Consider the following 25,512-nt stretch of genomic DNA (forward strand, 5'->3'; position numbering starts at 1 on the left):
CACCTGAGGGGAAGACAACACAGATACAGAAGAGGGAGATGGGAGGACACCACAGGTGCGACGGGCCGGCTGGGGAGGAGCCAGCTGCCGCCTTCGTGGCAAGGGAACGGGGTGGACAGGAGGGAGAGAGGGAAGAGAAGCGAGGGGAGACGCCTCGTCTGCCTGCCGTCAGAGCCGCCTCCAGATGGTCCTCCGCCAGCTCGATGGCTCCTTCCAACGACGCCGGTCGGTGACACTGGACCCATTCCGCCGTTCCTTCTGGAAGTTGAGAGATAAACTGCTCCAGTGCCACCAGATCAATGATCTCCTCGGCGTCGCGGTCTCCCGCCCTCAGCCACCGCCGGCAGGCGTCCCGGAGTTGCTGGCGATGCAAACGGCCGGCCGACCTCCTCCAGTGTCAGCGTCCGGAAGCGCTGACGGTGTTGTTCCGGGGAGTGGCCAAGCCGCTGCAGGATGGCTTTCTTTAGGCCTGCATAGACCAGCCGGCTGTCAGCAGGGAGCTGCTGCGCTGCGAGCTGTGCCTCGCCAGTCAGGAGTGGGAGGAGGCGTGCCGCGCGCTGCTCCAGCGACCACCCCCACGCCTCAGCTGCTTGCTCAAAGAGAGCGAGGAACGCTTCCGGATTGTCCTGCGGTCCCATCTTCGTGAGGGTGGCGGCAGCGGTGGCCAACGGCCCGGCTGGCGTGAGCAGGTGCCGGAACGCCTGGCGATCTTCCTGCTGGGCCAGCATCAAGGGTTCGAAGCGCTGCTGCTGCTCCTTCCGGAGGGTGATCAGTGCTTGATGCTGGTTCTGCTGGGCGGTAGCGAGGGCAAGGATGAGCTCTTCAAATGGGGAGGACTCCATGGGGTGGTTCTCTTCCGTGTCCTGGGTTTCAGCACCACTATAGTAATCCCTGATGTGGGTGGGGCACAGAAGCACGGCAGGCGAGAGTTAGTGTTCACACAGACACTTTATTTTGCTGTTTTCCTTAGCTTTTCAGCTTTTCTCAGTCACACGCAACACACACGTGTTCTGGTCAGGGGAGAGATTCTTCTCTGCTCTCCCCCTCCCTTTATACTCCATTCCTGCAACAAACAAACACACACATACATTAATTGACACCAGGTGTAATGACTTAGCTACTTACCTTCCCTGACCCCGCCCTCCATTCACAGACTGCTGCTTGGCCACGCCCCCACTGCCACACAAGGGTTGTGGGATCAGGTGGTGTTATGAGCTGCTTTTTGCCTCTTCCCACAGCTCTTTGGTTGTGGTGCGATCTCTTTCTATGATGTGCTTGTCCGCCTGAAAACTCCGCTTCCACATCCCTGAGGCATTCAAATTTGTTCTGAAGCCTTATGGGCTGTGGATTTTCCATAGGACTGTAAATCCTATTGTAGTTTGTAGACCTGGCTCTATTTCTAATAGCATGGCTGTGGAGCATGGGTTGCATAGTATCAGAACGAACTGGTGTTGAGGTAATTATTCTTCTGTTTTTATTTTTGGGCCTGCCACCCATCGTGTGCCAGTTTTCTGTACTCACATTTTGCTCTGTTAGATTGATGTATTCATCCACTCGATCTGCAATGCCATCGGCCTGTCGGGGTGCAATCTCTGCATTCTCAGCTACTGTTTCTGTACTCCTTCCGTGAGATATCTCTCTTAGTTCGTCTGTCTTTGGCAGGGCATCAATCTTTGATTCCAGGATAGAAATCCTCTGTTCTAGTTCTGTGCATTTTCTGCAGGATCTCCTGGATTTTTTGCCCCCTGGCATTTTGTTTTAAAAGCTAACTTATCTTGTAAAGGTGAAAAATAAAATGAAGAAATTGTGGAAATTAAGTGAAAAAGTAAAAAAAAAAATCAAGCAGGAGCAAAGCAAAGAAGCGTCCTACTCGCTTGAGTAGGCGGGGCAAAGAAATGTTGCCCCATTCTTGCCTGATATACAATTTTAGTTGCTCAACAGTTTGGGGTCTCCTTTGTCATATTTTGCGCTTCATAATGCACCAAATGTTTTAAACGGGAGACAGGTCTGGACTGTAGGCAGGCCAGTTTAGCACCTGGACTCTTTTACTACGGAGCCATGCAGTTTTAATATCTGCAGAAAGCAGTTTGGCATTGTCTTGCTGAAAGAAGGACGGCCTTCTCTGAAAAAGATTTTGTCTGGATGGCAGCATATTGCTCTGAGACGTGTTTATATCATTCAGCATTAATGATGCCTTCCCAGATGTTCCCATGTCATGTGCACTAATGCCCCCTCATACCATCACAGATGCTGGCTTTTGAACTGTGCACTGATAACAAGCCGGATGGTCCCTCTCCTCTTTAGCCTGGAGGATGTGGGGTCCATGATTTCTAAAAATAATTTCTACTTTTGATTCGTCAGACCTTGGGACAGTTTTCCACTTCGCCTCAGTCCATCGTAAAAGAGCTCAGGCCCAGAGAAGGTGGCGGTGTTTCTGGATATTGTTTATATCTGGCTTTAACATGCATTTGTGGATGCAGTAATGAACTGTGTTAACAGACGATGGTTTTCTGAAGTGTTCCTGAGCCCGTACAGTGATTTCCACTACAAACACCTGTCTGCTTTTAATGCAGTGTCTCCTGAGGGCCTGAAGATCACAGGCATTCAGTGTCAGTTTTCAGCCTTGCCTCTTGCATACAGAGATTTCTCCAGATTCTCTGAATCTTTTAATGATATTATGGACCATAGATGATGTGATCCACAAATTCTTTACAGTTTTACATTGAGGAACGTTATTCTTAAATTGTTGCACTGTTTGCCCATGCAGTCTTTCACAGAGCAGTGAACCCCTCCCCATCTTTACTTCTGAGAGACTCCGCCTCTCTGGGATGCTCTTTTTATACCCAATCATCTGACTGACCTGTTGCCAATTAAACAAATTAGTTTTTTTTTAAGCATTACACAACTTTTTCAGTCTTTTCTTGCCCCTGTACCAACTTTTCTGAAACGTGTTGCTGACATCAAATTCAAAATGAGCCTATATTTTTCAAAAACCAATAAAATTTCTCAGTTTCAACATTTGATATGTTGTCTTTGTACTATTTTCAATGAAATATCGGGTTTCCATGATTTGCAAGTTATCGCATTCTGTTTTTATTTACAGTTTACACAGCGTCCCAACTTTTTTGGAATTGGGGTTGTACAAGTTACATGTACAGTATTAATCTAAATGCAGGTAAACAGTGTGTTGTTTTGTATCCAAATGAGAGTCGCAGCTTACCCATTTGTGTTCTCACTTCTTGAAGGCCGATCTTGTGGCCGATTGTTTTGAAACAATCTGACTTTCAGTTGTTCGTTCAGTTCTCCGTTCATTTGCTGCTTCCACGTAAGCGCGAGATGGCAGCAATATCCAGTGGAGAAATCAGATGGCTGGTCCACTCATTCTCCATTTTCTCCATACTGAGTCCTCTGCCATTACTGCTCGGCTCAGGCAATTACTAAAGTCTGGGACAGGACGGAACGTCATCGGTTTTAGCAACAACCGCGGGGAGGTCACTGCCCGAGCGATAATATGTCACGTCCCATTCCGGGTTTTACCAACAACCCTCCGCTCACACTCCGGGAGAACTGGTGCAACTGAACTTGCTTTCCTTTTTAAAAAAATAAAATATACTTTCCTTTTCTTGTAGTTTTCTTTTCCTTTAATTGTTGGTACTGCACCCTCTTTCAATACAGGCTTATAACCAATGCTCAACAGATCAGAGGCCTCGTACGAGTCTTCAGTAAAATGTGCAGAGCAGAGAAGAGACCACTTCATAGCCGCCCAATGTGCCCGTGAACTTCCCACAAAACGCGTCCAAATCTTTGCAGTTTGAACATTCTTGGGCCATGAATGCAACGTAAATCCACCTTCTGTCGTGTTGCTGCACCCGCCAGCAACACATCTATGTGGCATGGCGATAAATTAGCTCAAAATGGAGGATCAAAGTTGAAGTCAGCTGTGTTTTAGTATAGCGGAAATGGCGATGAGACCGATAGACTTCCTGTTGTGATGTTACAGACGTCAAGGTCATTCACTCAGACCGCTACCTATATGAGTCACTTTAATCGTAAAAATTACGATATTAGATTTATTGTTCACGCTTAAAACTATTCCTGTGCCATTCTTGAGGTCTCAAGGCATTTATAAACGAAAGTGAGGCCATGGTTCTGTGCATCTCCTTTAAGGAGTGAGGGAAGTTGCTGTATTTTCTTTCTTTTGGGTTTGTAACTAGGGAAGGTAGTGCCTTACATTTTAAGTTAGATGACTTGATTTATTTTCTGTCCTCCTCTGTCCTATGGCTCCTCTGTTATTCTCCTTGCCTGTTGTAAATAAATAACTATGGTGGTAAACACAGTTTCTAGAGGTCTGGGAACTGGGAAAGCGCAAGTATTGTCACTTTATGGCCTGACCCTGAACTGGGCTATAACAGAAACCATTTGCATATGATTTATTTACAAACACACACAGCTGAGATCCCAGGGAAATACCAGCAACATCAAAAACCAAAAGGCAGAAAGACTCTTCCACCAAAAAAAAGCAAACAAACAAAAAAACATTGCTCAGTACTCACAAGGTTTGCAGGCAAACTGTAAGGCTTCAGGAACTAGGATCAAGTTCATGTGCTTTACAGAGCAATGTGAACAGAAAGTAAAAAACACAACCGAAGAAGGCTGCTCAATATTTGAGAGGGTGCCCTCTGGTGGTCTGGCAGGGAATAGTCCAGACTGGATACTGTACTAACAACAGAAGCCAAAATAATCTACAGTTGCTGTCAGAGATTCACATCACGGACATGAATGTCATGGCAATATTGGGCTTTCGATTTCTCTGAACTGCTCTTTTTCTGTGGGAGAATGATTGTATAACATCTTTCATAGAAAAAAACCCCACAAGACTTGGGTGCACAAGTTTTAATTTATTTTGGGTTTTCTGAAATCAACACTGGGTCAAAATTATACAAACACCAAGTTCAACTAGCTGCTTTTGGTAGCCATCAACAAGCTTCTGGCAGAATTCTGGTTGGATAGTTGACCAGGTTCAAGTTTTATATATTCATTTCACATTTTATATGACAAAGTGTAGACTCGGTGTGCTTCAAATTAAAAGGCAAAATGAGAAAAACCTGACATGACAGAACATGTACAATAAGATGTATTTTTATAAAACATATAAAAACAGCATATAAAATAAGATCAACACAAAGACAACAGTATTACAGTGAAAGGGAAGAGGATAAGAAGGTTTTGTTATTTTAAAAACAGGATATTAACAATAATACTGATTCTAAAATAAGTTTTTAGCCTATGCTTTGTGTATATAAACTTCTGACTGCAACTGTAAATATGGACAAAAATAAAAGGATGTTGAGAATAGTTTAAAATCAGTGATATAATTTTTACTCACTTTTTTCCTGTTCCATGCATTGTCTTTTGTACGTCTTTATCATGATTTAATTCATAATTTGTTTACCCTTTGTCAAATTGTCGGCTGCAATTGCCTGTTATAATTGCCTTACTGATCGAGAATCAGATGCATGATATCTGCATTTCCTTTAATATTACAGTGATGTTTTGAAGGAATTTTGCAGTCCAAATGGAATTCTTTCAGAAATAAGTTTCTGTTTTGGAAATGTGCATTTACAAGTGTATGTTTGTGTGTATCCCTGTTCAGAACCCACCAGACTGTGGAAAGGCACGCAAGCTGGTGTGCAACATCAATAAGGGCTGTGGTTATGGCTGCCAGCTGCATCACGTGGTGTACTGCTTCATGATTGCCTATGGCACCCAACGGACACTCATCTTGGAGTCGCAAAATTGGCGCTACGCCACTGGTGGCTGGGAAACAGTCTTTAAACCTGTCAGTGATACATGCACTGACCGCACGGGAGCCTCTACTGGACACTGGTCTGGTAAATATCATGTACAGTCATCAGCAACTCTTGGGTTTCTCTTGAGATTTTAAAACATTTAAACTTTTGAAAATAGCATGAATAAGGTAATTAGTTGAGTATTATTATACAGTAGTATGGTAGTGATGGTTACTATACCTGATTACCTGTGTAGTACAAATTGGAGATGGCACTGGTCCAATACCCAGTATCATTATCAGGCCGATACCTGCAGATAACAGTGTACTGGATATTGGATCCTGTAACAAATGCCAAAGATAATAATTGGTTTTGGAAAAGGAATTTATTTTTGAAACTGGAAAGGTTTTTACACAAGTCCTGAATTGCAAGGTGTGAATTTTCTTTTTCAACTGCTATGTTGTTATTTCACCATACTCGATTGGTGTGAAAATGTTTTTGTCTTAAGTCATTAAGATGTTAACTTCATGCTAGTCAATTGACAAATATGTTTAATGATTTGTCATTCATTCAGTTAATGTAATATTCCATAATACTAATTTGGCTTATTTATAAAATAACGAAGATTTTTTAAAAAAGTTTCTTGTTAGGATAGAACATAATGTCAGCATGATGAATTCCAACATGTAGGCTTTGATTAATTTAAAAATCTAAATTATATGTTTTGATTATATAATTAATACATAACTGTGCAGTCATAGCTACTAGTGTTGCCTGTATAGCCTTAATGTGGTACTTTTCTTTAAGAAAGCGGTTAAGTTGAGCATCACAGGACATCAAAGCCAAACAAAACCCAAAAAATAAATGCCATTTGCTGATCATGGCAAGTGCCCTGATGTGCTCCCTGCTCATTTAAATTGAAAATAAAACTTTCTCACAATAATTTATCCATTTTAAAAGTTACAGTATTGCTAAGAATAGGTTTATCCTGGCATGGCCATTTATACTACATAATACGTGGCATTATATTGATGAAATAACCAAGGCCTTTCCTGAAAAAGATGTCGTCTGGATGGCAGCGTGTTGCTCCAAAACCTGTTTGTGTAATAAAATATCTCATCTCATCTCATCTCATTATCTCTAGCCGCTTTATCCTGTTCTACAGGGTCGCAGGCAAGCTGGAGCCTATCCCAGCTGACTATGGGCGAAAGGCGGGCTACACCCTGGACAAGTCGCCAGGTCATCACAGGGCTGACACATAGACACAGACAACCATTCACACTCACATTCACACCTACGGTCAATTTAGAGTCACCAGTTAACCTAACCTGCATGTTTTTGGACTGTGGGGGAAACCGGAGCACCCGGAGGAAACCCACATGGACACGGGGAGAACATGCAAACTCCGCACAGAAAGGCCCTCACCGGCCATGGGGCTTGAACCCAGACCTTCTTGCTGTGAGGCGACAGCGCTAACCCCTAGGGCTGGGTTCAGAAGATTGATCCACGATCCGATATCGATTCACGTTCAAAAAATACGAGATCGATTAAAAAATGTGTGAATCAATATCTTCCAGGTGGCTATAGGCACTATTTTCTCGACCGTGCAAGGACCGCTATAAAAAGCGGGTGCCGGCAAATGAAACCGAAACTTAAGAACGCGAGATGGCTGAAGCTGCACAGCTAAAATCACCGCCTGGCCTGAAAGCTGATGTATGGCATTACTTTGGATTCAAACATTACGAGGACAGAGACGAAGTCGACAGAACAAAAGCAGTGTGCAAACTGTGCCACATAGAGGTAAAATATAGTGGCAATACAACCAATCTCTGCAACCACTTATCCAGGCACCACGCCGATACAGTTTCAGCTAAACCTGTGGTGAATCAAACTGCACTGGAGAAGGCATTTGGTGTTAAATTACATGCACAAACACATATGGGGCTGTTCCTGTCAATAGGGACAGTTTTTACTTTAAAGTGACAATCCAGCAATATCTAAGTAAATCGATATCGAATCGGATTGTGACCTTATGAATCGGAATCGAATCGATCCAGGAAATCTGGATCGATTCCCAGCCCTACTAACCACTCCACCACCGTGCCGCCCGTAATAAAATATATCCTTCCCAGATGTGCAAGCTGCCCATGCTATGTGCACTAATGTCCCCCATAGTACTTTTACTGAAAGGATCTGAATACTTTTTCCACCACTGGTGCAGGTCAGCTGTCAAGAGTAAGTTGGTGTCAGAAAGTGCTAGCTTTTGAGCTGTGTACTGATATGAAGCCGGATGGTCTCCTCTCTTTAGCCAGGAGGACGAGGCGTCCATGAGTTCCAAAAATAATCCTGATCCCATGCAGTGATTTCCACTACAGAATCATGTCTGATTTTAATGCAGTGTTTCCTGAGGGCCAGAAGATCACAGCCATCCAGTGTTGGTTTTCATCCTTGCCGCTCACATGCAGAGATTTCTCTTAATTTTCTGAATCTTTTAATATTATGTGTCGTAGATGATGTAATTCCCCAAATTCTTTGCAATTTTACATTGAGGAAAGTTATTATTAAATTGTTCATGGACGTTGAAACTTTTTTATGGTGGGGGCATGGGGCATGGACTGCTTCACCTGTTGCACTGTTATCACTTCTTTCATGGTGCTCACTCTGGACAGCGCTGTCCAGCACAGGAGTGCTGACTAGACTGAGCTTTTAATGACCATGACCCAAGGCTTTAATTTCAAATATCACATGATTTGAGAAGTATAAAGCTTTTTCAGGAAGAGGCTTTCTAACACCATCTTGCTCTTGACAGCTGACCTGCACCAATGGTGGAAGAAGTATTCAGAACTTTTAAGTAAAAGTACTAATACCACACTATGAATGATTTTAACTAATACCACTATGTTGGTTTTCAGCTTTGTCTCTTGCCAACAGATTTCCCCCCCCAGATTCTCTGAATCTTTTAATGATGAGATGTACTGTATGCGCCCCAAATTTTTTGCAATTTTACATTGAGGAACATTATTCTTAAATTGTTGCACTATTTGCTCATGCAGTCTTTCACAGAGTGCTGAACCCCTCCCCATCTTTACTTCTGAGAGACTCTACTTCTCTGGGATGCTCTTTTTTATACCCAATCATGTTACTGACCTGTTGCCAATTAACCTACCATAATTAGGTTTTTTTTTTCAAATTCAAAATAATCATACATTTTAAAAAAGCTCCTCAGTTTCAACATTTGCTATGCTGTCTTTGCAATATTTTTAATGAAATAAAGGGTTTTCATGATTTGCAGATCACATTCTGATTTTATAATTTACATAGCTTCCCATTTCTTTTTCTTTCTTTTTCTTTCTTTCTTTCTTTATGAAACAGGGTTGTACTTTTTTATCAAATTATTGTCAACAACTGTGAAACAGCAGTGAGTGCAAAATTCTTTTTTTAAACATCTGTTTATTCATATTTTAGTTAAACTGTAAACACTGCATCCAAATTATATAAAATATTTTTTAAAAATTGTACAAAATGTGCATACACAGACATACATAAAAATAATAGGACATTATGAAATATAAATATCAACCAGGCTTTTATAGATGGTTATTGAGGTCTTACAATAGGTATAACCCAGCTATAATAGTAAAGAATTTAGAACATGTTTTTTGCCTAGCCTCAATATAGTCTTCATTGGGGTGCCAAATCTATGAAATTTCTCAATGGAACTTCATAACATGAATCTAATTTTTCCAGTTTAAGGTGTTGTGCAACATCTTTGATCAATGTAGTATAAGTGAGAGGTTGTGGTTGTTTCAGTAGAATTAATCTGCATGCTAAAAGGGTTATGAACCCTTTCACAGTGGAAGTGTCAAGTGGACTGTCCTCACCTGGTACCCCAAGCAGAGCCAACACTGGGTCAGGTTCTACCATGTGTCCCAGGATATCAGGCAGAGTTTTAAACAGAGTTCCAAAAATTTGATAATTTTGGGTATAGTCAGAACATGTGCCCCAATGAGGCAGGAAATAACCTACAGTGGTTGCACAAAAGAGCTGTACTCGGATATATTTTACAAAGTTTGACCTTTTGAAAGATGAAGATGATGCAACTGCCTGAACTGTATAAGACGATGTCTGGTACATATAGATGCTGAGTGCACACCCTCTTCTGCCTCTGTCCATTGCATCTGCAGCATGAAGCCAGTTGCTGAAGTCCTCCTCCCAATTGGATTTCAGAAAAGCTAGGGCTATATATCTATTTATTAGACACACACACATTTTACATATACATATAAAAAAAAAAAAAAAAAAAATATATATATATATATATATATATATATATATATATATATATATAAACCAGATGAAGGATCAACAGAAAACAAAGATTCCATCTAGCTGCTATTAAGTACACAAGGAGAGGTACTTGTATTGGATTTAAGATAGTTACAAATTTGTAGCAATCTAAAGAAATGGGTTTCAGGCAAAATACTGTCTTATTTTATTCCAGATTTTAAAGGACTGTTTTCCAACAGGGTTAGTGTGAGCCAGTTAGCAGATGGGAAGGGAAGAGAAGAGCAATACACCAGAAGAGGTAGGATGACATGAGGCCTGCTCAATTTGCAACCAGGCAGATTGATCATTTGTTTCAAAGGTCTGACCCTAGAAAAAGAGAACTCCCACATTACAATACTGAAAAATAGGCAGTCCCATACCTCCAACATTTTTGGTCTTTGTAAAAAGTCCTTCCTAATTCTAGGGGGTTTCTTTTCCCAAATAAAATGGATGATTTCTCGATCTCGTTGTCTAAAAATACCAACAACATATTTTTAATAACAATGTATATGCATTGAAAAAGAAATAAGAATTGAGGGAGAATGTTTGTAGCGTTAACATTTAGAATGCAACTGATGCAAATTGTGTCCAAATTCACATCCCTTCTCAGTTGAATTGCTCATGAATAATAATAAGCTTCATTGCACCTTTTACAATCATAATACGCTTATGTATAACATAATACGCATCTAATGCTTTACATTGGGAAGGGGGGGATTAAGCAGTAAACACCTGAGCGTTACACACTCAGAGCAGTCACACACTGCTCTGAGTGTGTGCGCGTGTGTTCACTGCTTCAGATGGGTTAAATGCAGAGGATGAATTTCACTGTACTTGGAGTGTGCATGTGACAAATAAAGGTTTCTTCTTTAAAGGAGCGAAGGGAATATTTCACAGCCTGACATAACAGAAGGTATATTCCACACCCTGGCCCTAGTAAACCGGAACCTTGTCATCAAGATAAGATCATCATGGCGAAACCCCAGAAATCCGAACACATTCTGATGCTCTAAACAGCAAGTTTGAGGAATAAAATAATCTCACATTGACAGGGATCGAGGTCAGGTTTTATAATTCGGGGTTTGATAACTGCTAGTTTAAATGATTGGGGTGTTTGTCCTGTTTTGTCACATTATAAGCTGGAATTAAAATGGATTGTTGGCAGGTTAGCATAATTTCATTTACACAACATGCCTACCACTTTAAAGGTGCACATTGTTTTTTTATCGTGAAACAAACAATAATTAAGATGAAAAAACAGAAATCTGGAGTGTGCATTAAGTATTCAAACCCCCCCCCCCCCCCCCCCCCCCCAAGTCAGTACTTTGTAGAGTCACCTTTTGTTACAATTACAGCTGCAAGTCTCTTGGGGTATGTCTCTATTAGCTTTAGCACATCTAGCCACTGGAATTTTTGCCCCTTCCTCAAGGCAAAACTGCTCCAACTCCTTCAAGTTAGATGAGCTGTGTTGGTGTACAGCAATCTTCAAGTTATGCCACAGATTCTCAATTGGATTGATGTCTGGGCTTTGACTAGGCCATTCCAAGACATTTAAATGTTTCCCTTAAAACCACTCCAGTGTAGCTTTAGCAGTATTTTTAGTATGTCCTGCTTGACCATGAGCCTTTGTCCCAGTCTCAAACCTTTGGCTGACTCAAACAGGTTTTCCTTCAGAATTGCCCTGTATTTAGTGCCATCCATTTTTCCTTCAGTCCTGACCAGCTTCCCTGTCCCTGCAGATGAAAAACATCCTCACAGCATGATGCTGCCACCACCATGCTTCATTGTAGGGATGGTGTTCTCAGGGTGTTGGGTTTGCGCCACACATGGCATTTCCCATGATGGCGAAAAAGTTCAATTTTTGTCTCATTTGACTAGAGAATCTTCTTCCATGTGTTTGGGGAGTCTGCCACATGCTGTTGGGCAAACTCCAAATGTGATTTTTTTTAAGCAATTACTTTTTTTTCTGGCCAGTTTTCCATAAATCCCCACTTTGTGGAGCGTATGCTTAAAGTGGTCCTATGGACAGGTACTCCCATCTCTACTGTGAATCTCTGCAGCTCCCTCAGCATTATCGTTGGTGTCTTTGTTACATCTCTGATTAAGGTCCTCCTTGCCTGGTCTGTGAGTTTTGGTGGGCAGCCTTCTCTTGTCAGGTTTGTAGTGGTGCCATATTCTTTCCATTTTGCTATAATGGATTTAATGGTGCTCCATGGGATATTCAAAGTTTGGGATATTTTTTATGACCAGACCCTGATCTATACTTTTCCACAACTTTGTCTCTGACCTGTTTGGAGTGCTCCTTGGTTTTCATGTTGCTTGCTTAGTAGTGTCCTTGGTTTTCATGTTGCTTGCTTAGTCAGGGTCCTTCCAGAACAGGTTGATTTATACAGACATCATGTAATAATAATAATAATAATTTAAATTTATATAGCGCCTTTCAAGAAACCCAAGGACGCTTTACAATTATAGACAAGGAAAAAAAATATAAATATAATAAATAAAAATATAAAAAATAATAAATAAATAAAATAAATCATGTGACAGATTATGTGACACTTTGATTGCACACAGGTGGATCTTAATCAACTAATTGTGACTTATGACGTGAATTGTTTGGACCAGCTCTTATTTTAGGGGTTTCATACGAAAGGGGATGAATACTTATGCACACTCCAGATTTCAGGGAGAGAAAACACAGGTTGTTAGGTATGCCCAATATCACCTGATGAGTAGGAGCAGTATACATTTTGCGCTGAGTGCAAGCAGGGACTCCGGCAAAACTAACTATGACAGCATAACTCAAAGGGGAGAGCCAGAAGGTAACACAGGCAGGAGGGCGCCCTGGGACAAAAAGCTGCCAGCCACTACACCGTCAACAAACTTGAGTGAGCAAGTGAGTGGGGGACTGACAGCATCCATACATCCCAGTTTACCGTTTACTGTCTGAGGACCCTCCAGATCTACTTCTTTACCTCATAAACACTATTAACAAAAGGCTTGACCAAACAGATGTTTTCAGCCTAGACTTAAATGCTGAGACTGTGTCTGATTCCCAAACACTACTTGGAAGGCTGTTCCATAACTGTGGGGCTTTGTAAGAAAAGGCTCTGCCCCCTGATGTACAGTAGCCTTCACTATATGAGGTACCAGCAGATAGCCTGCACCTTTTGATCTAAGTAGACATGGCAAGTCATAAAGGACCAGAAGTTCGCGCTCAAGTACTGTGGCGCGAGACCATTTAGTGCTTTAAAGGTCAATAGTAGTATTTTATAAGCAATACAAAATTTGATTGGGAGTCAGTACAGTGTGAATAAGACAGGGGTGACATGGTCATGTTTTCTAGTTATAGTAAGGACTCTTGCGGCTGCATTTTGAACTAACTGGAGCTTGTTTATTCACTTATTAGAATATCCAGAGAGTAAGGCATTACAATAATCCAACCTGGAGGTAACAAAAGCATGAACTAGTTTTTCTGCAACATGTAGTGACATTAAATTTCTTATCTTAGCGATATTTCTGAGATGAAAGAAAGCTGTCCGGGTAATGTTATCAATATGAGTTTCAAATAAAAGACTGGGTTCAATAATCACCCTGAGATCTTTTACTGCTGCACGTGAAGAAACAGAAAGGCCATCCAGAGTTACTGTGTAATCAGAAAACCTACTTCTAGCTGCATGTGGTCCTAGTACAAGTACTTCAGTCTTGTCAGAGTTAAAGGTGCAGTACGAGATTTTTTTCAGGAGTATTTTTTACCATATTGCTTGAAAAGCTCCTCACACCCATGTTGCAAGCAGTACAATAGAAGGTTTGACCCAAAAACTAAATATTTTAATCCAGTCTACAGTGTAAAATAAAGGAAAAACGCCATCAAATCCTGTCGAGGTAACCACCTCAAAATGATTGGATACTGACACGTCAATCAGACTGAAGCCTGTAACCCCAAACCCCCCCACCCCCCAACCCTCACCGCCCCACCCCCGCCCCTACCCTTGTGCGTACAGTATGCGCAGGGACCACTCCAGGTGAACTAAGCCATTTCAAAGCAACGGATAGATAGCCTACCATACTAGCCCATTTTATCTAGATACTGGCCTACAATAATTACATAACACTATGGCAGAACAGACGCACACAACTGGTCAAAAAAGAAAACGAAAATCTGTATTCGAAAAGGCAACTGCCAGGAAACTTTATGAAAAAGGATAAGTCAAGACCAGAGTGAACATTGGCGCAGCGTTCGACCGCTGGCGGCGACTCAAACAACAAAAAGGACTTCAAACCGATGCAATGGTGGTCCTGTTTCTACTCGATAGGTAAGATAACATTATGTATTTATTACATTTTCAGATAGGACAGTGTTGTTGTGCTCTTGATGTGGACGGCCCAGGCGAATAGTCCGAGTCAGAGCTACAGCTCTCCTCATGGAAGCTCTAAATAAATAAATAAAATGTTGTATACAACAGTGTCATAACCCAAAGGAATTACACTTTCGTTTGCCAGTTTCAGCTTTTTTTTTACCATCGAAGCCCGCCTAGAACTTTTCAGATTGTAGACGTGAAATTAGCAAAGTTAGGATGAGAAAATCGCCTTCAAGATTCGTCAGTAACATAATTCCATACGGACTGTAATGTTAGGTCGGTATATGTATGAATTGGGACTGTTCCGCGAAAAAACAATAGTAAAATGCAGATTAGAGCTATCAACATGAACCTTAGCCATGAACACTGCTTGGGCTAGGGCGGTGACTGCTACAGAACCCCCGACATATCAGTCTTACTACAATTAGATTAGGTATAACAAGTATGAAAACAAGTGAAAAGTCAACTTCTAATGTAGTATGCAGACAAATATTTCTTGAAATGATAATCATGTTAGTTGGTTACTTTCACTACGATGTTGTTCAGTCTTACCTGAGAAGACGCCACGGCACACCTGATGATCTCTCCTTCTGCGCTAACAGTGGTTGAAACACACTGAGCTAATGCAAACAGTCCTCGTGACAACCATGAACGCTCGGGAACTGGCAATGCGCGTTCATGTGCTTTGGAGGCGCGGGTAGGGAGAGGGGTGGAGACGCGGGGGGAGGAGGGGTGGAGACGCGGGGGGTGGGAGCATGGCGAGGGCAGGCGTGTTTCTTTTCAAAATATGGCTTGCGGGAACCGTTATTCCAAAATCTCGTACTGCACCTTTAAGCAGAAGAAAGTTACTAAGCATCCAGTGTCTAATGTCCTTTACACATTCCTCAACATCCAGCAAAAAGATGGTCGTTCACAAATGATGCATCACAAAGTAGCACAAGGGTATGTGGAGGGAGAGTGCTAGCTGTCTGCTTTATGGGATAGCAAGTGTAAAACACTGAACATTCCAATGATCCACTTCTTTATTTCATGTCAGGGATGCATTTGTTGGGGAAGGAGAAATTACATAGGTGTTCTGCAGGCATTTTGTCTCAGAAACGTGACCAGAAGCTTGCCAGGTACAATCGGAACTTCCTCTCTTGACTGACGTTAGGCTGCGTTACACTAACATAATGTAATGAACCTTATTTGTGCCAATAATTCTGAGTTTCGTGTAGCAGCTTCTTGCTAAACAGCTATCAGACTTTTATTTATTTATTTTTTAAACATGTCTATTGAACTAAAAGACACTTTGGATTAGGATGACATTGTCAACATCTTCAGTTCAACGCTCAGATGACAAAGTGGACCAATACGGTTTCCTTTTTTAGTCTGGTCCACTGTGGCTATGGTTGATTGGTATCCAACTCAGTCTTGTCAGCATCTGTCCATCTTGAGAGACGATGGTGCAGCACTAGCATATTCTAGAGTGGCTGAATAGGCCAACTCTAGAGTGACAGTCCTTCCTGCAGCAACTGCATATGAAGCCTGATGCTTCTCTGGGAGCAGCTGCTGTAGCTTTCCTCTTTGCTTGTTTCGCAACAAGTTGGTTGTTCCTGTCATACTCGGCCTTTTGCATGCCGTTTTTGACCATGGCCCTCCAGGCTTGACGCGAATCTGCTGTGTTTTCCCAGTTATTTGTATTGACCCGCCAGCTTCAAGTCTCTCTTACACACATCTTTGAAGTGGAGGTGCAGTCTTCCAACTGGACATGATATTTCATGCAGTTCCCCATACAGAGCATCCTTTGGAATGCACCCTGGGTCCATACAGTGCATGTGACCTAGCCACCTGAGGCGCTTCTGGCTAAGTAGGGTGTATAGGCTTGGAATGCCAGCGCGTTGGAGGACTTCTGTGTTAGTGAGCTTGTCCTGCCATGAAATGTTCTGGATACGTCTAAGGCAGTGGAGGTGGAAACTGTTCAGACTTTTTTCCTGCCTAGCATATATCGTCCAGGACTCATTACCATATAAGAGAGTATTGAGTTCACAGGCTTGGTACACGTGCAGTTTGGTATTTGCGGTCAGCTGAGCGTTGGACCAAACTCTCTTGTTCAGTTTTGCTATAACCCATGCGGCTTTGACGATTCTTACTTCCAGGGAGCTGGAAATAGTTGACCCCAGATAGGTGAAGTTGTCAACTACTTCAATATGACTGTTACCAATAGTGATGGCAAAGGAAGGATCAATGTCCTGGGCCAGGATATTGGTCTTCTTGACACTTATGGTCAGGCCAAACTCCTTACAGGCATGAGAAAAGCAATCAACTAAGCGTTGGAGGCCAGCCTCTGTGTGGGATATCAGCGCAGCATCATCAGCAAATGACAGCTCACAGATCAGAGTCTCCTTGACTTTCGTCTTGGCACACAACCGGGCGATGTTGAAGAGCTTTACATCAGCTCTAGCGTGGAGGTATATGCCCTCCTCACAGTCTGTGAATGCATGATTGAGAAGCATGGAGAAAAATATTCAGAAGCGAGTTGGTGCTAGGACACAGCTTTGTTTTACTCCACTACTCACTGGGAAGGGATCTGAGGTAGCACCATTGAAGCGGACTGGGCAGCTCATTCTGTCATGAACTCCGAGTAGCCTAATGCATTTCTGTTGTTCCTGGGAACACAGGTGTGCGATGATTGATTTAAATTTCAGAATGAAGCATTGTAAGATTAGCTTGGTTAGTTTTAGCTTTGTGGCTAAAAACACTTGGCCTAACTGTTGTAGTGAGCAGGTAAATAGCCTGTTTTCTAAAATTATTGATTAAGTCCTAATTTATTTCCAATGCTCTAGCTAAAGATTTCAATCTAATTCATGAATGATTTAGGCTACAACAGGTGGAGTAAATAATTCTAAAGCCTGAATGAATGAATGAATGAATGAATGAACTCAATGAGCTGCAGATGAAGGATCTCTCGGAAGACGGTAAAATGACTTGCTGTCTTGTTGTCTTTCAGCAAGAGTATTTTTGCATTCCGGGGCACAGTAATTGTATACCATCTTGAAAGTAGTCTTTCTTACTAGTTAGATGTTTGAACTCCATGTTTTCCAGTATGACCCTGATCTTGTTTGTGATGTCAATCGCTACGTCTCTACAGTCCCCGTGGCACGGGGAAGTGGGAGGAGGAGGATTCTATCCCCCCAGTGTTATACGCCTTCCTATACCTCATTAGTCACCACCCAATTAATCTCTCTCTCACACACACACACAGATATTTGTCCGGCATGGAAACGGACACACATACAAACTTAACTAATACAGACATAATTCTCACATTACTGACTCTTCAACCATCAAAAACAATGTTGAATCAATGCACTTTGCTGATTAAACCACAAAAGGGGCAGAATGTCAGCAGTTTGAACATTATCTTGCAGCTAGCAAGATAATGTCAGCAATCTTTGCTAACACGGACAAGTAATGTTAGCTAGCTAGCAACACACTAGTACCCAACTAACAGACATATGAATCAATTCAAATACTTTTTTTGTGCATAAACAAAAACATGACTGACTTATTTTTCTGCTGTCAAAACACTGTCTTGAAAGTTTCTTCTTTGCACAGTAAAAAAAAAAATTGACTCACACAGATGCTAAGAATGCATCATTTGAAGATGTCTGTCCAATTTGTTCATTTTAAGCTTTCATTACCGAGTGCCTCCCCACAAAAGACACATTTTGGCCTCTCTTCATTTCATACAGCTTTGGTGAAGATGATGTTTATGAACTCTTACTTGTATTTTCATTTTGACATCATGCACACGATCAACAGTGAGGGAATTGTGTTAACTCAGCCAGAAATGTTTTCAGGAAGCAAGAAGAGAGGGAGAGCATCCCGCATGCAGCATCTGAGCTGAATAGACCAGTGTAGCAAAAAAGAATGTTCTTCAACATATTTTACTCTGCCAATTAGTGACTCAATAAAAGCTTTGGGAAAATTAGGGAATAGCAGAACTAAAGCAGTGTTATAAAGACGAGTGGGTCCAGAATTTCTCCAAAACAATATAAGACTGAAAATCCTTCAGAAAATGTTTGCTAAAGGTGGTTCTACAGGTTACTGAATTATAGGGTGTACTTTTTTCCCCACCTGGTTTCTGAAAGTTGGTTTACTTTTTGGGAGGAAAAAAAAAGACTACATATGAAAGCTTTTTATTTATTTATTTATTTTTGTCACCTGAGGTTATTTGTTGTTTTATATAAATTAGATTATGCAATTATTTAGGTCCTGATAAATAAAAACATAGGATTGAAGGTGGGTGCGCTTTCTTTTCCCCATGACTCTATCTTGTAAAATAAGGTATACGGTGAAACTTCTTTCCCACCCCCCACCCACATGCTTTTTTCAATTTGGACTTGGATTTGGTCAGGTCTTCATCTGCTTTAGGGAGGTCTTCCTGCTGGCTTCAGGTCAGGCCTAGCCAACTCCCAGTCGCACTCCTTTCCCAAAAATAGTATCGCATCTGATTGTAGAGTTTGCATCAGATTTGTCTGGGGGTGACCAACACCTCAACGTTCATAGGCAGGCACCCAGTCAAGTAGGTTTCTAGGTAGTGTGCCTTTCTACATGCGTGAGACATGACCAAAGTAATGGAGTCGACTGAAATTTATTAAGGTGCAATTTTACAACAGTCTGTCCAATGATAAATTGCTCAATATGAAAAAAAGTTACTTTTGCAGATTTGTTGTTGAATTATTTTTGCAGTTTTACTCAATATTGGTGTCAGATTACTCAGCCAGGTCTGACCTGACCCTCCATAATTATGAAAAACCTATTGAGATGTGCCAGAACCATTTTCTAGTCTGCTGTCCATTACATGCCACAGGATATCTTTTTTGCACCATATATTTACCAGTTATCCCATGAAATCGAGTTGTACATGAGCTGATAGCTGACGAAGCGCATAGCACCGAGTTGGCTATAAGCCATGTGTGATGAGATTGAGTGGAATAATGGTTTTATTCTATCCACATCCACTCAATTTTGAGAAACAGAGCATTTTTGTTTTTATTTTTTACAAATTTGATAAATAAAAACTTTATACAAAATGGCCGACAATTTTTTTCTGCTAAGAATGTAATCAAACCAGCGAAATGACAGTTGCATTTTGTGAAAAATATTGTAATTATAATTCTTGAAAAATAAAAATATACGTTCTTACCATCAAATGTATTTTTATTTTCTGTAAATTTGATAAATAAAGACTTTATACAAAACTTCTTCTTTTGGCTGCTCCCGATTAGGGGGTCGCCACAGTGGATCTTTCGTCTCCATTGCTCCCTGTCTTCCACATCCTTCTCTACCACACCTGCCACTTTCATGTCCTCTCTCACCACATCCATGTATCTCCTCTTTGGCCTTCCTCGTTTTCGTGTGCCTGGCAGCTCCATCCTCAACATTCTCCTTCCAACATGCTCTGCATCGCTTCTCAGGGTGTGCCCATACCATCTCAGTCTCATCTCTCTTAGCTTAATTCCCAAGCTCTCCACATGTGCTGTCCCTCTGATGTGTTCATTCCTTATCCTGTCCAACCTTGTCACTCCCATCGCAAACCTTAACATCCTCAACTCTGCCACCTCCAACTTCTTCGTTAAGGGTACTGTCTCCAATCCATACATCATAGCTGGTCTCACTACTGCCTTATACATCTTGCCTTTCACTTTTGCTGGGACTTTCCTATCACAAATGACTCCCGAAATCCTTCTCCAACTGCTCCACCCTGCCTGCACTCTCTTTCTCACCTCACTATCGCAACCCCCATTTTCCTGCACAGTTGACCCCAGGTACTTGAATTCACCAACTTTCTTTACGGCTACTCCTTGCATCTTCACTACACTCTCATCCCCATTCTCATTGATGCACATGTATTCTGTTTTGCTCACATTCATTCCTCTTCGTTCCAATGCATACCTCCATCTCTCCAAACCCAACTCACCCTCCTTTCTACTTTCACCACATATCACAATATCATCCGCAAACATCATGTTCCATGGTGACTCTTGCCTCACTTCGTCCGTCAAGCTATCCATGACTATGACAAACAAGAAAGGACTCAAAGGAGATCCTTGATGAAGTCCCAACTTCACCTTGAACCATTCAGTCGTTCCAACTGCACACCTCACTGCTGTTTCACTGTTCTCATACATGCCTTGCACTACTCTAATGTACTTCTCATTCACTCCACACTTTCTCATACAATACCATAACTCATCTCTCGGCACTCTATCGTATGCCTTCTTCATTTTGAAGGGCCTTATTGCAGGCCAGCAAGCCCAAATACAGGCGAGTGCAGCCCTCCTGGAGGAACAAAGGAAAGCCAACCAATTGAAGGCAGAGGAGTTGCAGCTACAGAAGAGGATGGCTGTTCGGAGTGTTGGCCCAATAAAGGCAAGTAACTTTATCTCCAAAATGGGGGCCACAGATGATGTTGAGGCATACTTGCACACCTTTGAAGCCACGGCCACTAGGGAAGGATGGCCCAAGGCACAGTGGGTTGGACTGTTAGCCCCATTCTTAATGGGGGAATCATTGAACGATGTCCGAGACCTACCCCCTGACAAGACTACAAACTATGATGCTCTGAAGACTGAGATCCTCAGCAGACATGGGCTCACCAAGTTCGGTATGGCTCAATGCTTCCACAGCTGGACCTTTCAAGCAGACCAGGCTCCCCGTGCGCAGATGCACGAACTTTCCAGAATTGCGAGGAAATGGCTGAAACCTGAAAAAAACCCACAGCAGCTGCAGTAGTGGAGGCCATGGTCGTGGATCACTACATACGAGCCCTGCCATATGAGGCGAAGCGCTTCATCAGCCAACAAGCCCTAACCACAGCTGAACTGACTGTTGAAGCTGTGGAAAAGTACCAGGCCACAACAGAAATGCTCCATGCTTCCAGGAAGGACCCCAGGACTGCACCCCCACTGCCGACAGGGGGAGGCCGCCCCAAAAACCCCAAGGTGTCCAGCCCAGCCACAGCAGGACCTGGCTATGCTCCAGGGGGAGCCAGAAGCCAGCCGGGTCCGGTTAGAATTCCCCGTGATGGTGACACCCGACAATGCTTCCGGTGTGGGGATATGGGACACATGTCTTGGCAGTGTGGGAAACCGGTGGACGAGCCTATGCCCACTGTAGGGTCCTCTAGCTCACCATCCGCCCAGCTGTTTGCATCACTCATTGGGGTTGCAGATGGGCCCCCAGATCGACCCCCCCCACCCACCTGCCCAGTGACAGTGAATTGCCGTGATGTCGAAGCATTGTTCGATTCGGGTAGTCGGGTCACCTTGGTGCATAAGGACCTGGTGGATCCATCGTGTCTGACCACTGACAAAGTTCTCCCAGTTTCCTGCGTCCATGGAGACACCAAAGATTACCCCACCACTGAACTAAAAGTGACCACCAGCAGGGGGACTATACACACGAGGGTGGGAGTGGTTGATTCCCTCCCTGTTCCTGTTCTGATTGGGCGAGATTGCCCAGCCTTCCACCTGCTGTGGAGAGAGACCCAGCAGAGGCCAGCCTGGGTACCCCGCTGTCAGAGAGGTAAGACTCATCCTGCAAACACACAAGTGCAACCCGCACAACCACTCATCCCCGCTTTTGCCCTCGCAGGGATGACCGGCACCCAGGCCGACACAGAGACTGGCCCGGACATGGGAGAAGAGCATGTGGCCCCGGAAAGCTCTCCGAACTCCAACGAGGAAGATGCCCCAGGCATCAAGGAGCTTCCCCCTCTCACAGGCCAGTATGGTACTGCCCAGTTGCAGGATCCCACGCTTGCAAATGCCTTAAGAAATGTACAGGTGTTAGAGGGTGTACTGTTAGGGGATAGAGCAAGCACTACATACCCCCATTTTGCAGTTATATGTGGCCTAATGTATCAGGTGGTGAAGAAAAATGACAAAGTGCATGAACAGCTCCTTGTACCACAGCCCCACCGGGCGACTGTGCTCAATCTGGCACACACATCCACTGGGGGCCCACCTAGGTGTAGAGAAGACAAAAGAAAGGATCTTACAGCGTTTCTTCTGGCCTGGAGTGCACAAGGAAACAGAGAATTACTGTCGTAGTTGCCCAGAATGCCAGAAGGTGGCGCCTAAGCCCCCGTACCGTAACCCGCTCATCCCCTTACCAATTATTGAAACTCCTTTTGAGAGGATTGGACTGGATATAGTTGGTCCTTTGCCAAAAAGCTCCAGGGGGCATCAGTACATTCTGGTCATCCTGGACTATGCGACCCGGTACCCTGAGGCCATCCCCCTGAGGAAGGCTACCTTCAGACAAATAGCCAAGGAGCTGTTCCTCCTCTCCACCAGTCTGGGAATTTCAAAGGAAATATTGACGGACCAAGGCAGTCCGTTCATGTCCAGGGTGATGAAAGAACTGTGTGCCCTGTTGAAGATCAAACAGTTGCGAACATCTGTCTACCACCCCCAGACAGATGGATTGGTCGAACGTTTTAACAAGACTCTGAAGTCAATGCTGAGGAAGGCAATTGAAGAGGATGGGCAGAACTGGGACCAGCTGCTGCCATACCTGCTGTTTGCAGTGAGAGAGGTACCCCAATCTTCTACTGGCTTTTCGCCTTTTGAACTTTTTGCTTTCTTACAGACCCAGAGGGCTGCTGGACATTGCCAAGGAGGCTTGGGAGGAGCAACCCTGCAGACAGCGGACCCTGATCGAGCATGTCGGGGCCATGAAGGAGAGAATGAGGGCCATCTACCCGATAGTGCATGAACACATGGAGACTGCTCAATGGCAACAGCAGGCCTCCTACAACCGACCTGCCCAGCTGAGAGTTTAAGCCGGGGGACAGAGTGCTGGTCCTGGTGCTGACCGTGGAATGTAAGTTCCTGGCAACCTGGCAAGGACCGTATGAGGTCATCGAGCGGGTAGGAGAGCTGAATTATAAGGTGAGACAGCCTGATAAAAGAAAACCTGAGCAAATATATCACGTTAAACTCTTGAAAAAATGGCACGCCAGGGAGGCGTTGTTCAGCTGTTTGCCCCCGACAGATTCCAAAGAACCTGCCAGAGAGGAGGTTCAGGTGGGGCTAGGCCTATCCCCACATCAGCGGCAGATGACCTTAGAGCTGGTGGACCGCAACCGAGACGTCTTCTCCTCACTCCCCGGGCACACAGAGGTGGTCCAACATGAGATCCACACTGTCCCTGGCCGAACGGTGACCCAGCGTCCCTATCGTGTGCCGGAGGCTCGCAAAGTGGCTATCCAGGAGGAGGTGAGAAAGATGCTAGAGCTGGGAGTCATCGAAGAGTCCAAAAGTGTCTGGGCAAGCCCCATCGTCCTGGTTCCCAAACCAGACGGGTCGGTGAGATCCTGCAATGATTATCGCAAATTGAATGAGGTGTCAGAGTTTGATTCCTACCTTATGCCCCGTGTTGATGACTTAGTAGACTCCTTAGGACATGCCCACTTCCTCACCACTCTGGACCTTACAAAAGGCTACTGGCAGGTGCCCCTGACCCCAGTGTCAAAGGAGAAGACGGCCTTTGCCGCACCAGAAGGTCTCTACCAATACACACGGCTCCCATTTGGTCTGCATGGAGCACCGGCCACATTCCAGCGCTTAATGGATCGGGTCCTTGCTCCCCACAAGAGGTATGCAGCTGCATTTTTAGATGATGTTGTCATTCAAAGTCCGGATTGGGAAAGTCACTTACCCCGTGTACAAGCTGTGCTTGATTCCCTCAGAGATGCAGGTCTCACGGCAAACCCGAAAAAATGCAGGCTGGCCTTCAGTGAAACCAGTTACCTGGGGTACACCGTTGGCCGGGGACTGGTCAAGCCACAGGAAGTGAAGCTGCGGGCCATACAGGACTGGCCGCAACCCCTCACAAAGAAGCAGGTGAGGTCATTTTTGGGCCTAGCCGGCTACTACCGGCGTTTTATTGCCAATTTTGCCACCAGACTTCAAGAGGGAGTTCGTTGTTCAGACAGATGCTTCAGAGGTGGGGCTGGGGGCTGTACTCGCTCAAGTGCATGAAGGTGAGGAACATCCCATTCTATACCTAAGCAGAAAACTGCTCCCAAGAGAGAAGAACTATTCAACAGTTGAAAAGGAGTGTCTCGCCATTACGTGGGCCCTGGAATCCCTATGATATTACCTCCTGGGCCGGCGTTTCACAGTGATCTCTGACCACGCCCCTCTGTAGTGGATGGCCAAGAACAAGGAGACAAACAGTAGGGTTACCAGATGGTTTTTAAGCTTGCAAGCGTTTAACTTCTCTGTTGTCCACAGGGCTGGCAGGCGCCATGGCAATGCGGATGCCCTGTCCTGGCAAGATGCCCTCTTCGTGACCTTCAGCCCGACGAGGACGTCGGTCCTGAGTGGGGGGATGTGTGACATCCCGAGAGGCCGCATCTTGGAGGGGCGCTATATTCCACGTAGATGGCTCCAACCACAAGCAACTATACCTCCATCTGGTGGTGGAGTTGGGAACTTCACCCCTCAGCACACAACATGGCAACACACCTGTGGCCAATGATGGCCTAATGAGCAAGAGGGCTTTGTGAGAGCTCAAAACTCTGTGTGAATGTGGAGGAGAGAGGTTCATAGACTCTCTTTTCTGAGTGGATCCTGCTGGGTGGAGTGTTCATTGAAAGGCTTACCTGTGTTACGAATGCCGGCTACTGGATTGCCACCGGGCTGGACTCCAAGTAAGGCAGAAGATTTTGTTTGTTCTGTGAAAAGGATATTGGTTGGAAAGAAACCTGCCTATAATTTTGTTATTCTAAAGCCAGAGACATTTTGTGAGTCTGACTTTTGGGAATCAATCCTCATTTGAACATTGGAATTTGAGATGCCTTTTCTGTTTAATCTCCTGGCATAACATTAAAAATCTTGATTTATTCTAACCTTTGTGTCCTTGCACTAATTGAAATATCCTGCTGAGAGCCAGACAACCTCTCGTGATATCACAGTTCTTACCAATAAATATTTTTATTCCATATTTTATTGCTTTTTTGTATTTTTGGGGGTTTTGTT

General features: G+C 43.7%; 1 protein-coding gene across 4 annotated transcripts in view; it reads left to right on the forward strand.

Moving 5' to 3' along the window:
• Positions 1 to 25,512, forward strand: part of LOC132894163 (alpha-(1,6)-fucosyltransferase-like) — a 314,613-nt gene that overhangs the window by 229,294 nt on the left and 59,807 nt on the right. For all 4 annotated transcript variants that reach the window (XM_060933576.1, XM_060933577.1, XM_060933575.1 and 1 more), the window contains one exon: positions 5,654 to 5,891. In XM_060933576.1, coding sequence (XP_060789559.1) covers positions 5,654 to 5,891 — 238 coding nt within the window. The remainder of the gene's footprint in view (positions 1 to 5,653; positions 5,892 to 25,512) is intronic.

The sequence above is a fragment of the Neoarius graeffei genome, chromosome 11 (assembly GCF_027579695.1).
Source record: "Neoarius graeffei isolate fNeoGra1 chromosome 11, fNeoGra1.pri, whole genome shotgun sequence".
Taxonomy (NCBI): domain Eukaryota; kingdom Metazoa; phylum Chordata; class Actinopteri; order Siluriformes; family Ariidae; genus Neoarius; species Neoarius graeffei.